A 16,099-nucleotide genomic window follows, 5' to 3' on the forward strand; every position below is an offset into this window, starting at 1 on the left:
TGCAAACTTGTTAAGTCGCTTTATGGACTTAAACAAGCACCCAAACAATGGCATGCCAAATTTGACCAAACAATGTTGGCCAGTAGGTTTAAAATCAACGAGTGCGACAAATGTGTTTACATTAAAAACACTCTAGGTCATGAAGTCATTGTTTGTTTATATGTTGATGACATGTTGATAATGAGCAAAAACATGGCAGATATAAATGCTACTAAGCGCATGTTGGCTAGCAAATTCGATATGAAAGACTTAGGAGTTGCTGATGTGATCTTAGGAATCAGAATTCACAAGACTCCACAAGGTCTAGCATTATCACAGTCTCACTACATTGAAAAGGTACTTGACAAGTTCAGGTATTTGGATTTCAAAATTGCCAAGACTCCAATTGACATGAGTTATGCACTTCAAAAGAATGAAGGTGAAAGTGACTCACAACTAGATTATGCGAGAGTATTGGGAAGTTTGATGTATATCATGAATTGTACGCGACCAGATATAGCATGTGCTATTAGTAAACCGAGTCGGTTTACAAGTAATCCAATCACATACATTGGATGGCAATAAAACGAGTTTTGGGGTATCTCAAACATACCCAAAATTACGCTTTGCATTATAACAAATATCCCTCCGTGATCGAGGGATATAGTGATGCAAATTGGATCACTGGATCATCTGAAGTTAAATCCACGAGTGGATATGTTTTCACAATTGGGGGTGGAGTAGTGTCTTAGAAATCATCCAAACAAACATGCATCGCCCGTTCTACAATGGAATCTGAATTCATAGCTTTAGATAAGGCCGGTGAAGAATCTGAATAGCTCCGAAATTTCTTGGAAGATATTTCATTTTGGCCCAAACCTTTGGCACCTATTTGTATACATTGTGATAGTCAAGCGGCAATAGGTAGGGCAGGGAGCGTTATGTATAACGGAAAATCTCGTCATATACGATAGAGATACAATACCGTTAGACAACTACTCTCTAATGGTGTTATCACAATTGACTACGTAAAGTCAAGAGATAACGTGTCGAATCCACTTACAAAAGGCTTATCTAGAGAGGCAGTTGAAAGATCATCAAAGGGAATGGGGTTAAGGTCTAGGATAAATCATCATGGCGGTAACTTTACCTAGCAGACTGGAGATCCCACGAGCTAGGTTCAAAGAGATCAAACAAAGTTATGAATGATGGTTCAACATTGTCAAATAACTCAACCCATTCTCGTGATGAAGACAATGTTCAGAAATCGAGTTAAAGCATTAAGGCTTTTTGATGAGTCAACAAAGCTTAAAGATTTTTTAATGATTTGCTAAGTCTGGCAGGATATGACCAGATAGTGTGTCTATAGGATTACACGTTTAAAAATCACCTATGTGACTGTGAAGTGTAAGCCGCTTCAAGGGGAATGAAAGTAAAGGCCCATTCTCTAAGCACTCATGAAACCAGGCGGTGTTCATGGCTGAAACGAACACAACCGTGAGAACCATAGATGGTTAAGGATCGATTGTGTGACTTATGTTGTCTAGGTATACAACAAAACTCGACGGTTCAAATATATCAAATCTACCGATTGACCGAGTATATCCGATATAAGTTTACTACGGAAAGTTTAAAGGGAAACATACTTATCCAGATGCAATTAATTCTTGCATGTAAAACACACACGCGTCCGTGCATTTCTTTATTTTATAGTCATTCCCCATTCATGTGGGGGATTGTTGGGATTTTAAGCTTGTGTAGCTTAAAGAGGGTGAATGAGAAATGAAGGAAAAATAAAATATTTGAGTTTCCCTCCTTGGCAAAGGGACATTGTCCCATATTGGAGGAAGAAAAGGCTTTTGATGGGTATATATATAATTGCTTTTCTTCTAGCTCTTGAAGAGTTAAGAAGAAGGCCAGCCTCGCGCTGTCGTCATCGTCGCTAGCTCGGCTTCGGCCCGCGACCCGGTCCGGTCAGGCCCGTTTTATTTTTCAAATTATTTTAAATCTATTTTCCCACAATATTTCAAACAACCCTATTCCAACAGCTATGGTTGTTTTTGAAAGGTCACAAACCTTTTCAGAAACAATGCCAGCAACTCTATAAAGAGAGTTTGAATCCCAGAATCTTTCCTTACGAAATTTTCTGATCTTCTTCTTCTTCTTCTGCACAAAAATTCCAGTGTGTTTTTACAGCCTTCGAGTGGCTCGTTATTCACCGGCGTTTTGGTACCAACCCTCCGGTGAGTTAAATCGTTCTATCCTGGGAGGATATATTCCAGCACCTCGGGTACTTGAGGGGAATAATTTTCTTAAGGACACACTGTGTATTCAGTGGGCTCGATTTATTCCTATACTATTTTTCCAGAGTTTATTTCGTTAAACAAGTATTACTAACTTTCTGTTTTGTTTATATATTTTCGAAAGTTTAATTGTTTATTACAACAATACAGATTTATAACACTAATAATCACCGCGTTCTGACGTATGTTATGATGCCCTTTAGCTGAACTAGTGGATTAAACATGTCATCTGTAATAAGGGATTCCAGAGAGAAAAATGACTATGCAGTGTCACTACTTTCTCTTTTTGTCATATTTGGGCAAGTTACATATTTGAACGATCGGCCAAAAATTACATTCGCTAGCCAAATATACAAAAAACATATATTGATTATGTGTTATACATGAAAAAACTAAAAAAGATTAAATAAATTTTTCCAAGAGTAATTAAAGCAATTCTCAATGACTCTTTAGTGCTTCACCTAAACTCATTTGTATACCCATTTAGTCATTTTAGAGTCACGGGTTTGACCCTTATTTTCTAGCGCACTGATCTAGCCTAGCGGCGGTGGTGGTGGTGGCTGAGATAATTTTCCGGTGAGTCTCGGGCAAAGCGGGCGAGAACTTCCAAAATATAGCTGTTGTGGACAACACCTTTCTCGGCACTCGTGGTGACTTCAGGTTCTATTGTTCTTGCTTTGAATTTTCTATTCTGCTCGCGGGAGTTGGTACCTCCCGTTTTCCAGTTTTTCTTTGTTGTGTGAGTTAAATTGCTGGCCTCTTACCTCGTACTAGTTTATTTACCGTATTAGTGTGCCTGTTGTTGCAACTTGTATTCTTCTGGTTTGGTCTGTTGTCTTGTGTGATAGTGATTCCCCTTACTCTGCCGTAGGTATAGTGGCTGTGGTCTGGGATGGTCGAGTGAGGTCATGTCCTCGGGGGATAGGGTGGGTGGGGCGGGAGGTAGGGCAGGGTTTAGGGGGTGGGGCAGGAGGCAAGGGAGGTAAAGGGAACAAGGGTGTCTGTAGGTTGAGAATTGGATCATGGAACGTAGGTACATTGACGGATAAATCTATAGAGTTGGTGAAGATCCTCCAGAAGAGGGGGGTCAATATAGCGTGTGTCCAGGAGACAAGGTGGGTAGGGTCGAGGGCGAGGGACGTGGACGGGTATAAACTTTGATACTCAGGAGTCCAGAAAGATAAGAATGGAGTAGGCATCTTGGTGGATAGGGAACTAAGAGAGTCTGTAGTTGAGGTTAGACCAGTGAATGATAGATTGATGATTATTAAGTTGGTGGTTGGAGAGTGCACCCTAAACATCGTTAGCGCCTGTGCGCCGCATGTGGCCTAGATGAGGAGGTTAAACGGCGCTTCTGGACGGGTTAGATGAGATAGTGTGCCAGGTTCCGCCTGCTGAGAAGCTATTCATATGAGGGGATTTCAATGGGCATATTGGGTCGACCGAAGGTGGTTATGGCGAGATGCATGGAGGCTTCGATTTTGGGGAGAGGAACGGAGGAGGTACATTGTTGTTGGACTTCGCTAAGGCTTTTGGGTTGGTGATTGCGAACTCTAGATTTCGGAAGAGGGAGGGGCATTTGGTTACTTTTCAAAATGCGGTGGCGAAGACCCAGATTGACTATCTCCTCCTCAGGAGGTGTGACAGAGGGTTATGCAAGGATTGCAAGGTGATTCCGGGTGAGATACTCGCGACGCAGTATAGGCTCTTGGTGATGGATGTTGGTATTATGTTAAAGAGGAGGAAAAGGTCTACTCGAGGAAGACCGAGAATCAGGTGGGGAGCCTTAACTAAGGATAAAGCCCAAGCGTTGGAGGGGCGATTGTCGGCTATGGGAGCTTGGAGAAGTAGTTGTGACGCGAGCACTATGTGGTCAGCGACAGCAGACTATATTAGGGAGGCTGCGAGAGAGGTGTTAGGGGTCTCGACGGGCATATCTGGCGGGCATAAAGGAGACTGGTGGTGGAATAAAGTGGTACAAGGTAAAGTGGAAGCAAAGAAGGCGGCGTACCTGAAGTTAGTGGAGAGCATAGGTGAGGAGGAGAGGCGAGTGTGCATGGAGAGGTATAAGGCACCTAAGAAGGAGGCTAAGTTGGCGGTCACAGAGGCTAAGACTGCGGCTTATGGTCGTATGTACGAGGAATTGGGGGAAAAAGGTGGGGAGAAGAAGTTATTCCGGCTGGCCAAGTTGAGAGAGAGGAAGGCTCGGGATTTGGATCGAGTGAGATGCATCAAGGATGAAGATGGTAGAGTATTGATGGAAGATGCCCAGATTAAGAGGAGATGGCAGACTTACTTTCATAAACTTCTGAATGAAGAAGGGGATCGAGATATTGTACTAGGCGAATTGGAGCATTCCGAGAGTCACCGTGACTTTGGCTACTGCAGGCGTATCGAGGTTGAGGAGGTCGTGGGAGCTATGCATAAGATGAGTAGGGGCAGAGCAACCGGGCCAGACGAGATTCCCGTGGAATTTTGGAAGTGTGTGGGGAGAGCAGGTTTGGAGTGGTTGACTAGGTTGTTTAATATTATTTTTAAGGGGAAGAGGATGTCGGATGAGTGGAGGTGGAGTACGGTGGTTCCATTATATAAGAACAAAAGTGATATCCAGAGTTGTAACAATTATAGGGGTATCAAATTACTGAGTCATACCATGAAAATGTGGGAAAGGGTGGTTGAAGCGAGAGTGAGGATGACTGTGTCTGTATCCGACCACTAGTTCGGGTTCATGCCGGGTCGTTCGACTACAGAAGCTATACACCTTGTTAGAAGGTTGGTGGAACTATACATAGAGAGGAAGAAGGATCTGCACATGGTGTTTATTGACCTAGAGAAAGCGTATGACAAGGTTCCTAGAGAAATTCTCTGGAGATGCCTGGAGGTAAAAGGTGTGTCAGTTCCCTACATTATGGCGATTAAGGATATGTATGATGAGGCTAAGACTCGGATTAGGACAGTAGGAGGCGACTCTGAGCATTTTTCGGTTGTAATGGGGTTACACCAAGGTTCTGCACTCAGTCCGTTCTTATTCTCCCTGGTGATGGACGCGTTAACACACCATATTTAAGGGGATGTGCCATGGTGCATGCTATTCGCCGATGACATAGTTCTGATTGATGAGTCGCGAGCCGGTGTTAACGAGAGGCTGGAGGTTTGGAGACAGGCTCTTGAGTCTAAGGGTTTCAAGCTGAGCAGGATGAAGACGGAATACCTGGAGTGTAAGTTCAGCGCTGAGCCAGGGGAAGAGGTAGTGGATGTGAGGCTTGATTCGCAGGTCATCCCGAGAAGAGACAGCTTCAAGTACCTTGGTTCAGTTATCCAGAGGGGAGGGGAGATCGACGAGGATGTCACACACCGTATTGGGGTAGGATGGATGAAGTGGAGGTTAGCATCTGGAGTCCTGTGTGACAAGAGAGTGCCACCGATACTCAAAGGTAAGTTTTATAAAGCGGTGGTTAGACCGGCCATGATGTATGGGGCTGAGTGTTGGCCCGTTAAGAACTCACATATCCAGAAGATGAAAGTAGCAGAAATGAGGATGTTGCGGTGGATGTGCGGGCACACTAGGATAGATAAGATTAGGAATGATGATATCCGGGAGAAGGTGCATGTGACTCCCATTGGTGACAAGATGCGGGAAGCGAGGCTTAGATGGTTCGGACATGTTCAGAAGAGAAGCCCAGATGCTCCGGTACGGAGGTGTCAGCAGTTGATTGAGGATGGCACGAGAAGAGGTAGAGGGCGACCTAAGAAGTATTGGGGAGAGGTGATCAGGCAGGATATGGCGAGGCTCCAGATTTCCGAGGACATGACACCTGATATGAAGATGTGGAGGTCGAGTATTAGGGTTGTAAGTTAGGAGGTAGTTGAGTCATGCCTTACTTCGTACCATTGTGGGACTAGCCTTGTAGGGTTTTTGTCTAAGATAGCTATTGGCAATGTTGTGGCTTACTATTTCGCTTTTCAGTGCATGTCCTATTTACTAGCTATCGCTTTTGCTTTGCATCTTTCTTCTAGATTTCATGGTGTTCCTATTTTCCTTATGATTGTTGTGGTGATACTAATATTTACTAATATTGTCTCCTTTTGCTTTGCATCTTTCTTCTGGATTCCATGGTGTTCATATTTATCTTATGATTGTTGTTGTGATACTAATATTGTTTCCTTTTTGTCATTTTGTCTTTTTATTTTTATTATTATTTTTTATTTTTTATTATTATTTTTTTATTTTTTATTTTTATTTTTTTTGAGCCGAGAGTCTTTCGGAAACAGTCTCTCTACTTCTTCGGGGTAGGGGTAAGGTCTGCGTACACACTACCCTCCCCAGACCCCATTAGTGGGATTTTACTGGGTTGTTGTTGTTGTTGTTGTAGAGTCACGGGTTTGACTTGCATCGGCGGAGCCACGCTCCTTCACCAGAAAATTTCACTGTATTGCTAGATATTTTTATTATTATTATTATGTATATTTATTGTACATTGATTCCCCTTGACTTTTCGATTAATTTAATTTTTTATATTTTGATATCCCTTGATAAAAATTCTGGCTTCGCCACTAGATTGGAGTCTTGGCCCAAAAAAATAGCAAAGCCTTCTTTTGCAGAAAGTTTTTTTTTGAGAAAATTTAACTATTAAAAAAAAGTGGGAAAGTTGCTCTTTTGGTGATATAAACATTAAATGCAAATTTGAATCAAAATATAAATCGGACCATTTTATTGGTAAAAATATATGCGTACACGGTGTTTATATCAAATTAATATTCCTTATCATAGTTAAGTAATAAATTAGTTAAAATATATTCTCTCTCTGTTCACTTTTACTTGTTCACCATACTAAAAGTACATTTACAATTTTACTTATCCACTATATTAAATTAAGCGAAAAACAATCTTTTTTTCCTGTTTTACTCTTATCATTAATTACTCATTCACCAAATTATTTTTTTAATATTTTTAGAAATGCTATCATTATTATGGATAAAATTATAAAGTACATAATTTATTTATTTTCTCTTAAATAAAGTGCAAAATCAAAAATGAACGGAGGGAGTATTAGTTAACCTTGAATAGGTGAATAAGAGTCTGTCATATTTTGCTGTAAACACTGGATAAGAATAAATTCTCTTTCACCTTAATAGTCTCTCGATCATCGAGGAATAATTTAGAGACTAAAATTAAGACCTTTTCTTATTTCTTTTGGGACTTTCTAAACTGAATTCTGAACTATAAAAAATTGCCAAAGCTAGTGAAATATTAGATAATTTGAAAAGAAAATGCAATAAAATATTAAATAAGGAAACTCAAACTTTGTCAAAATTGTTATGGTGTGGGTAAATAAAAGCTCAGTTAATAGAATGTCGCTAATGTGGAAAAAGATACTTGAACAAAATATATTTATAGAAAGAGTGAAATTAATGGAGGAAAAATATTATAAAGAAAAAGTTACATGTCATTAATTTTAAAGAGAGTAAATGTATGAATAAAATTATATTGGCAACATTAATTAATAAAATGTAATAATAATAATAATAACAATAATTTTCAATATATTTCTATTTAATGAAAAGTCTTGGCGCAGCAGCTATGTCAGTGTATTTCTATTGCTTCACCTAAAATCATTTGTATACTTCGGAAGGATAGGACCTGGATAGTTCAATTTGGATCAATATTTTCATTTTCAAATACAAACACTAAATTTATAAATCAAATCTCAGAGTTTTTGCTTAACTAAAAGGTCTCTTAAGATGCCTGAACTTCATGCATGAATATCTGAAATTCAGTCATGTATATGACCTTCTAACTTAGCTCCCGTTTGGTCATATATTTTGGCTATTATTTTTCAAAAACAAATATTAAAAATATTATTTATTTATGAAATATGATCAGTTTTTGAAAAAAAAAAATTCCAATGTTTCCAAAAACTGGTTTAGGGCAGATTTTGGGAGAAATGTTTTCTTCCACTCACAAAACTTTTACTTTTTTTCCAAATAAAATGCATGTCTAAACACAACTTCAACTTCCAAAAATTATTTTTCAACACAACTTCAAAAACTCTTTTCTCAAGTTTCAACCAAATCTATATTCAAACGCTAGCTTAGATTTGTCCTCTAATTTTCCTTGCCAAACTTAGTGATATATGTCAGAAGTTTGCTTGCACAATTAATTTGCCAAACTTCAAACAAAATCTGTAACTTCAAATGCAGATTTTTGCAAGTTTAATCCCATATGTCTGAAGTTATTTCCGAAGTTGTTTAGACTTACGAAAATTTATAAACTTAGGCCATGGATTAATATGGATCCCAAAATCGGCTATCTGTGCACTTGACAGGCTAAAGCTTGCCATGAGAAGAGGGGGCAAGTGCACAAATAGTCATTCTCAGGGATGCTATTTAAAAATTAGCCAGTACTTATTTTGTCCAAAAATTTAGAACTAAAAATCTTAACTTCAAGACGACGCATACTGATATTTAGGACACATTGACTAATGCAACTCCTTAGAGTGGCTACCTGATGTCATTTCTACCGCAATCCTGCCCCACCTTGCCCCGTTTACTCATAATTGGAGTGTTTACCCTAAAATTCGAGTAAAAGTTAAACTTATTTTAGTGGTTTCAAGGATACGTGATTTAATCCAATACTAATTGATAAACAAGGAATTAAATAGATAATCTGAATAGTAAAATAAATCAAACCAGTGTTCTGACATGCCTTCGACTTCGATTCGAGATGGTCTCGAGGTTGGGTAACAAGAACAATAAAGAACAGAAAATAAATAGTGATGAGCAGTAATAGATAGTAAGTGAAATAGAGAAAGCAGTGTATGTGTATATGTTTATCAGTGAATCAATGCCTCTTACAAATGAATGAGGCCCCTCTTTATATAGTAGAGGAATCCTAAATAAGGTACAATTCTAATAACGAAAACAAATCCCATGATTGGCATCAATAACCGCTTGATTCGATATGTTCCGGGATTTCCGCCGAGATCTTCGGTCGGTTGCTAACATCTCTCCATTCGATCTTCATGCTTCATACTCTGTCATTGAGCTCGAGCCTGGTCTATTACGAGCTTACTCTCGAGGCAGCTCCTCGTGCCTATGAAATCGGGCATGCCCGATTTCGACCGTATACATGGAGAGAAACTATTCTTACCAAATGTGGGACAACAAATACATTGCTATAAAAATATTGCTTCTTTCTAGGGGTGGCAAAATGGTTAAAAGAAAACAGTTAACCACCCATATTATCCACTAAAAAATGGGTTGGATAATGAACTTTTTAAAAACGGGTCAAATATGGATAAGAATTATATTATCCATTTAGAAAATGGATAACCAATGAGTTTAACTTTTAGATTTGTAAAACCTCAAATTAGGGGTTCCTCAAGTTAGGGAGACTAAGAATTTTCCCAAAAGTGATCATATGCAAGAAGTCATGGATAATATGGTTACCCATATTATCCGTCGATTAACCCATTTTTTATCTGTATTAAATATGGGTCGGGTTAGATAATTTATCCGTTTTTTCATTACCCGTTTTCGATCTGAACCATATCCAACCCGACCCACCCGTTTGCGCACTCCTACTTGTTTCCAAAACAAGTACACAAACTTATAATTCCTGTAAAGGCATATTCTGGTGACTGCTGAAAAACACACAAAGGAGGAGAAAGGGACTTCTCTTCATTCGTTTCAAGACGCTGAAGTATGAACCAAAGAAGGACATCAGCATTATCAATTGTATACTATATAGCAAGTATATTTTCAGATTCAGATTTTAATCGCTCTCATCTGTATTCAATAGAGCATCATACACCAAACCAGAAGCTCAACTCTCAACATGAACTTTACAGCAAACTGACCAAAAAACCAAGAGCCGCAGCTCTCACACTCCCAGATAGCTACGACAGGGAACCAATATGATCTTTAGAGGTTCATCTTGAAAACTTACTGGAGCAGCAGTGCTAATCAAATGGTGTGCTTTATAAGTTTCGTGGGTTTCATCTGCGACGTCTATTGTTGACAAAATCTGGATTACCTTTCCTCATCATGGCAGCAAACTCATCATAATTGATTCTTCCATCCTGCAATTTGATAGTAATATTTATCAATGTCAGTCCAAGAAACATCATTATACATAACCACAACTCACTCGAAAAATCCTCTTCTTCTTTTTTCCGTATGCAGCTTTCTTATTAAAAGAACAAATTCTATTTCTTATATTTAAGAAAACATCAAAAGACAGCGCATATTTTTTTATACGGATCAAAAGACATATATCTACATACCATGAACTATTGTAGATATATCAAAAGACATATATCTACATACCATGAACTATTGAAGTCGTATCAAGTTTATATTGGTTCAATTCAACTAAGTCACGATTGACAAAATCTGTAACAAAATGATAAAAAGCACTAGAAAGAATTACGTCCTGCCAACACTTTTTTTTGGCTAAAACCAATGTTTAATGAGTGCCTTCCAAAAAATTTACTTCATTGAGAGAGACCTACTTATAAAGAGATTTAAAAAAAATAAAGATTCAACTCCGTTCTCTAGAACTTTCAAGTTGCTGTCTAAGCCACAGAGATGTCGCATGCAGATTCCATACCATGTGATCAAACTACTCTAATAAAACTCTCCTAAGTGACCAAAAGAAACTCACATTGAAAATAAAATTATATGTTGAATAGGAATATCATATAAATATTCAGAAATGAAAGGAACCCGTACATTGTCTGTGTCAACTTCAGCAATGATCTCTTTTATAGTTTTTTCATCAGAAATGTTGTATTTCTTCAGGGCATGCTCCAATTCATCCATCGTAATATACCTAAAGGAACCGAGATTAGAAAGCAGTAAAATGTTTAAATTCAACGTAGACGAGCAGGTAGATAGCTTCTCACCCGCTCTTATCCTTGTCAAAATACTCAAACGCTTTGTACAAGTGATCTTCTCTTTCCATGCGATTCATGTGCATTGTAGCTGTTATGAACTCAAGGTAATCAATTGTTCCATTTCCATCAACATCAGCCTGGAAGAGAAGCTATCTGTATTATTGACTATGTATTAATCATGTTAGGCAAGTACATGCACCCACTCTTCGGAGTATTAGAAAGCCAATTATTCATCATGTCAAACTGTTTAAGGGAACTGAGAACAACCACTACATCGTTTCCTGGAGCATTTAATAACTAAAACACTATCCATAAAGAGTTGCAGAACTTGCTAATGGGTATAGAATACTGCGATGGAGCGAGATACACATTCACCAAAACTTCCATTGGACTATGTAAATCTCTTGTTCATGTGTTTCACCAAGAAGATTTTAGTTTCAAAAATTTACATCTAAGTAATTCACTGCTCGCCAAATTTGAAAAATGAACATGATCAAATACCAATAATTGCAAGATGGAGATATAAGCTAAAAGAACCATAAACAAAGGATTGGTCAGGAATATACCGCTTCCATCAACTGCCTGACTTCTGACTCAGAAAGCTTTGTGCCCATTTTTGTAAGACCAGCTTTCAATTCTTCATATGTAATTGTTCCACTGTCATCTGTGTCTATAGATTTGAACATTTCCTTCAAGCCAATGATTTCTTCTTCGGAGAGATTTTCGGCAATTACCTACAAATGCAGGGCAACAGAAGATAAGCACAGTTGTAAGGAACACATGAGATGGAGAGAGATGGCCTATCTCGTTAATAAGAACATTGAATACACAATCCTGACCTTCAGTGCTACTTTCTTCAGCTTGTTCATAGCACGGAATTGTTTCATTCTAGATAAGACAGCAATGTCAAGAGGCTTGTCAGATGCATCACCATCTTCTCTCATCCATGGATGATCTACATTTGCACAAATATTTACTCAGTTATAGCACAGTAAGTTTGTGGTATATTTGTTAATTATTATATTTTGCTAAATAATTTTTTTTAAGTGCATCAAGCTAGTGTCAAATTAAAATACTATAACAATATGAAAGTCCTAGTACCATATGTGGAAAAAACAAATCGATAATTTGTGGCTTATTTGTTAATACAATGCACAAAGGTATTGTTACATTATTTTATTAAATAAGTACAAGGTGCGGATATAGTTGCTTTTGTGTTAATATGAATATCATATACATGTGCGGATGGGTTAGTAGTTTCCTAATAAATCTTAAGGTTCAATATAAAGTTAGATAGCCATGTCATACCCTTACATGTTTGTCTTAAGAGGGAAGAAATTTGGTTTCAGATACAACCAATATGTTCATTTGGATCACATCTCATGCATCATTTCTTACACTTATTCATTAAGTTCAGTTGGGATTGTACTAATAAGAAAATGATAATAAAGTCAATTGGCATGAGCATGTACCTTATGGCATGTATGGAAGGAAAACAACCATAGATTGGATCTTTGTACTAACTGTATACTATAGCTGATTGCACCCAAGGGTGTGGCCTAGTGGTCAATGAAGTGGGTGAGAACCATGAGGTCTCAAGTTCAAATCCCAGCGGAGGCAAATACTAGGTGATTTCTTCCCATATATCCAAGCCTTGGTGGATAGAGTTACCTGATACCTGTTACTGGTAGGAGGTGACAGGTATCCCGTGGAATTAGTCGAGGTGCGCGCAAGCTGGCCCGGACACCACGGTTATCAAAAATAAAATAGCTGATTGGGATAATTTATTGGATTTTATAGACTAAGAACTTAGTTAAAGGAATTCTGATGCTATACAGATAAATCTACTCTCAAATATAAATAAATAAATAAACTATATCTAATTAGAGACAACGTAACTATGAAGTCATTTTGCAATGTATTACGATAGATCTTGATTAAAGTTGAATCTTACTTAGGACTTCAGCTGCAGAAAGCCTTTCTCTAGGATCAGATCGTAGCATTTTCTTAACAAGATCTTTGGCACTACTCGATACTGAAGGCCAAGGATCAGATGAAAAATCAAGATGACCTCGAAGAACGGAATCAAAGATACTCTGATCATTCTCTGCATAAAAGAAAGAGAAATATTTCCAAGTCAATGAAAAAGTAAATTGGAACAGTCATTTTCAAGGAGAATATTATCCACAAACTTTGCCCTGTATAGTTTACTTATGGTAGCTATTCAGCACTAGAAACAAAAGGCTCAGCAAAATTTGGCAAAACATCTTACAAGTTTATTCGCCTAAAAATAGGATATGCTTCCCCAAGTTTGACAGTGGCAAATGGTTTAAATAATTGGAGCAGATATCCCCTCGCTAATTTTATGGGAAGCCAGTTGTAAATATGGAGTCGAAAAACAACCATGCTCAGATACAAAAGAAAACTCTAACATCTAATGCAAGATACCATCTATTCGGAAAGATAAATTTGTCTATATTGTTACATTATGGCAATTACAAGAGGAACAAGAATAATGCTGTTAAAAAATAGCTGCAAGAGAAGTATGAAATTCTTCTACTTATTATGCCATTTCCTCGAGTTTCCTAAAAAAGTGTATTCTGCTACAATTCCTGAATGACTTGTTTCTTCAATTTCTTCGTCATATTTTAGCTTAAGAGCAACAAACGAGATATTATATGGTGCATGTGCGAATCCACCATTGTTCTACCTGTGCTGAAATGAAACGGAGAAACAATAATGATGAAGAAGTTTTAGGACATTCAGATGCTAAAATTCTAGAGGTAGCAAATGAAGCTACCTCCATAGAATGGTGGAACGCCACTGAGTAGAATGTACAGGATAACTCCAGCACTCCAAATATCAGCTTCAGGTCCATATTCTCGACGCAGAACTTCGGGAGCGACATAATATGCACTACCAACTAGGTCTTTGAACACATCACCTGCATCAACAAGTGGTTTTTGAATAGGTCACCCCTATATCCCAAAGAGTTGTAAACAAGTGGTTCAGCTAAAAATTTAATGGAACATAAGATAAAAGAGACATGATCCAGGTAACACAGGCTTGAGTTCTGTTACACGGATGGCTTCTTGATTTGCATGAACTAGATGAGATTAATCCTAATTATGAATTCAATGCTTTTCGCATACTTTATTGACCTTAACAAAATTTAGTAACTATATCATCAGAACCGGATACGGTTGAGATTTGGGGAGTCAAAAGTTAGTCTTGAAACTAATTTAGTGGGTGTTTGGACATAAGGATTGTAAAATTCCAAAATAGGGGGAAAACAATTTTCAAGTGAAAATGGTATTTGAAATTTAGAGTTGTGTTTGGACATGAATATAATTTTGGGTTGTTTTTGAAGTTTTGTGAGTGATTTGAGTGAAAATTTTGAAAAATAACTTTTTGGAGTTTTTCAAATTTTCGAAAATTTCCAAAATGCATCTTCAAGTGAAAATTAGAAATTTTATGAACAAACGCTGATTTCGAAAAAAAGTGAAATTTTTTTGAAAAAAAAGGGAAAAATTTCTTATGTCCAAACGGGCTCTTACTTACAGGAATATGGGATTCGTTAAGTTCGAGACTGACCCTTCTAATAGGTCAATCACTCAGGCTTGATTTCACAAACAGAACACACTGGTTAACTCAATCATCTTTTTCCTTATTGTCTTGTGTTTTACAATAAGCATTTGGAAAGCAAATAAATTTCTGCTTAAAGGCTCTATTATCAGTGTCTACCAGAAAATACCATTGTAACCTATGTTTGACCTACATGAATCACGATACTAGGTCCCCAATGAGATGGCTGGTTGTTGAGACATAAGAGTAACAACTAGGAGATCCCACTCTCCACTATAACACTCAATGTGAGCTCATTTGCTCCAGCCTCATGGGCAGGTTTAACTGGCACTTATGTTTGTAGGTTGCAGTAGATTACCAGTTTTCAGTCGAGGTGTGAATGCCTGACTGAAACAAGTTAAATTATAGTGATGGTGTAAAAGAACATTACACTGAGTGTATAATATTCATTATCAATGTATATAACATAAAATTATCCTTACATAGAGTTACCTGCAATTAGATTGTGTAATAGCAATATTTACAGTGTCAGTAAACAGAACTTGGTTTGAAGAAGACTGATAATACCTATCCAATAATACCTGGTTTGAAGAAGACTGATAATCCAAAATCAGTAGCTTTCAATGGTGAATTTTCATCGGAGCTCAAAAACAAGAAATTTTCTGGCTTTAAATCCCTATGCATAACGCCCATAGAATGACAATAATGAACCACCGTAACCATCTGCCGGCAAAGTCCGGCGGCAGCTCGTTCGGAATAGTGTCCTTTAGCAATTATCCGGTCAAAAAGCTCGCCGCCGGCACATAGTTCCATGACGAGGTGAACGTGATGCTTGTCCTCAAACGTTCCTTTAAGTTCCACGATGTTCCGGTGGCCGGTTAAGTGGTGCATGATCTGAACCTCGCGGCGGACATCGTCCACGTCGTCAGCCGCTATGAGCTTTCGCGTGGCGATTGACTTACACGCGAATTGCTGGCGCGTTTGCTTGTGAGTTACTAAATAGGTTACTCCGAATTGTCCGCGGCCGAGTTCGCCGCCGAAAATGTAGGTGGAACGAACTTCTTCCATTGGTTTGCCGAGGACACGGCCGATGCCAGAGAGTGGTCGTGGAGGTGGCGGTTGAGATGAAGGGATGATTCGGATACCGGTGGTTTCAGACGGCGGTGGACCGGTGGCGCCGCCTAAGCATGTGGTGGTAGTTTGGTCGGAAGATGAGCTGTTACAGTTGCCCATTTTTGGGGGGATTGTGTACTGTTCAGTCAAACAATTTTTTGGAGTTATATTTCCTGACTTGTCTGAAATTCATTGAGTGAAGTAACAGAATTGACCTTAGCA

General features: G+C 38.3%; 1 protein-coding gene across 1 annotated transcript; it reads right to left on the bottom strand.

Annotated features, from left to right (window-relative positions):
- Window positions 1-9,987: 9,987 nt before the first annotated feature.
- Window positions 9,988-16,099, bottom strand: LOC107790512 (calcium-dependent protein kinase 1). Its single transcript, XM_016612440.2, has 8 exons — window positions 15,346-16,099; window positions 13,980-14,123; window positions 13,134-13,286; window positions 12,019-12,134; window positions 11,746-11,913; window positions 11,189-11,316; window positions 11,016-11,115; window positions 9,988-10,363 (listed from the first exon to the last, which is right to left on the bottom strand). Exons 1-8 carry the CDS (start codon window positions 15,995-15,997, stop codon window positions 10,280-10,282), a joined length of 1,545 nt encoding a protein of 514 aa, XP_016467926.1. The 5' UTR covers window positions 15,998-16,099; the 3' UTR covers window positions 9,988-10,279.

This window comes from Nicotiana tabacum, chromosome 15 (assembly GCF_000715075.1).
Source record: "Nicotiana tabacum cultivar K326 chromosome 15, ASM71507v2, whole genome shotgun sequence".
NCBI classification, from domain to species: Eukaryota; Viridiplantae; Streptophyta; class Magnoliopsida; order Solanales; family Solanaceae; genus Nicotiana; species Nicotiana tabacum.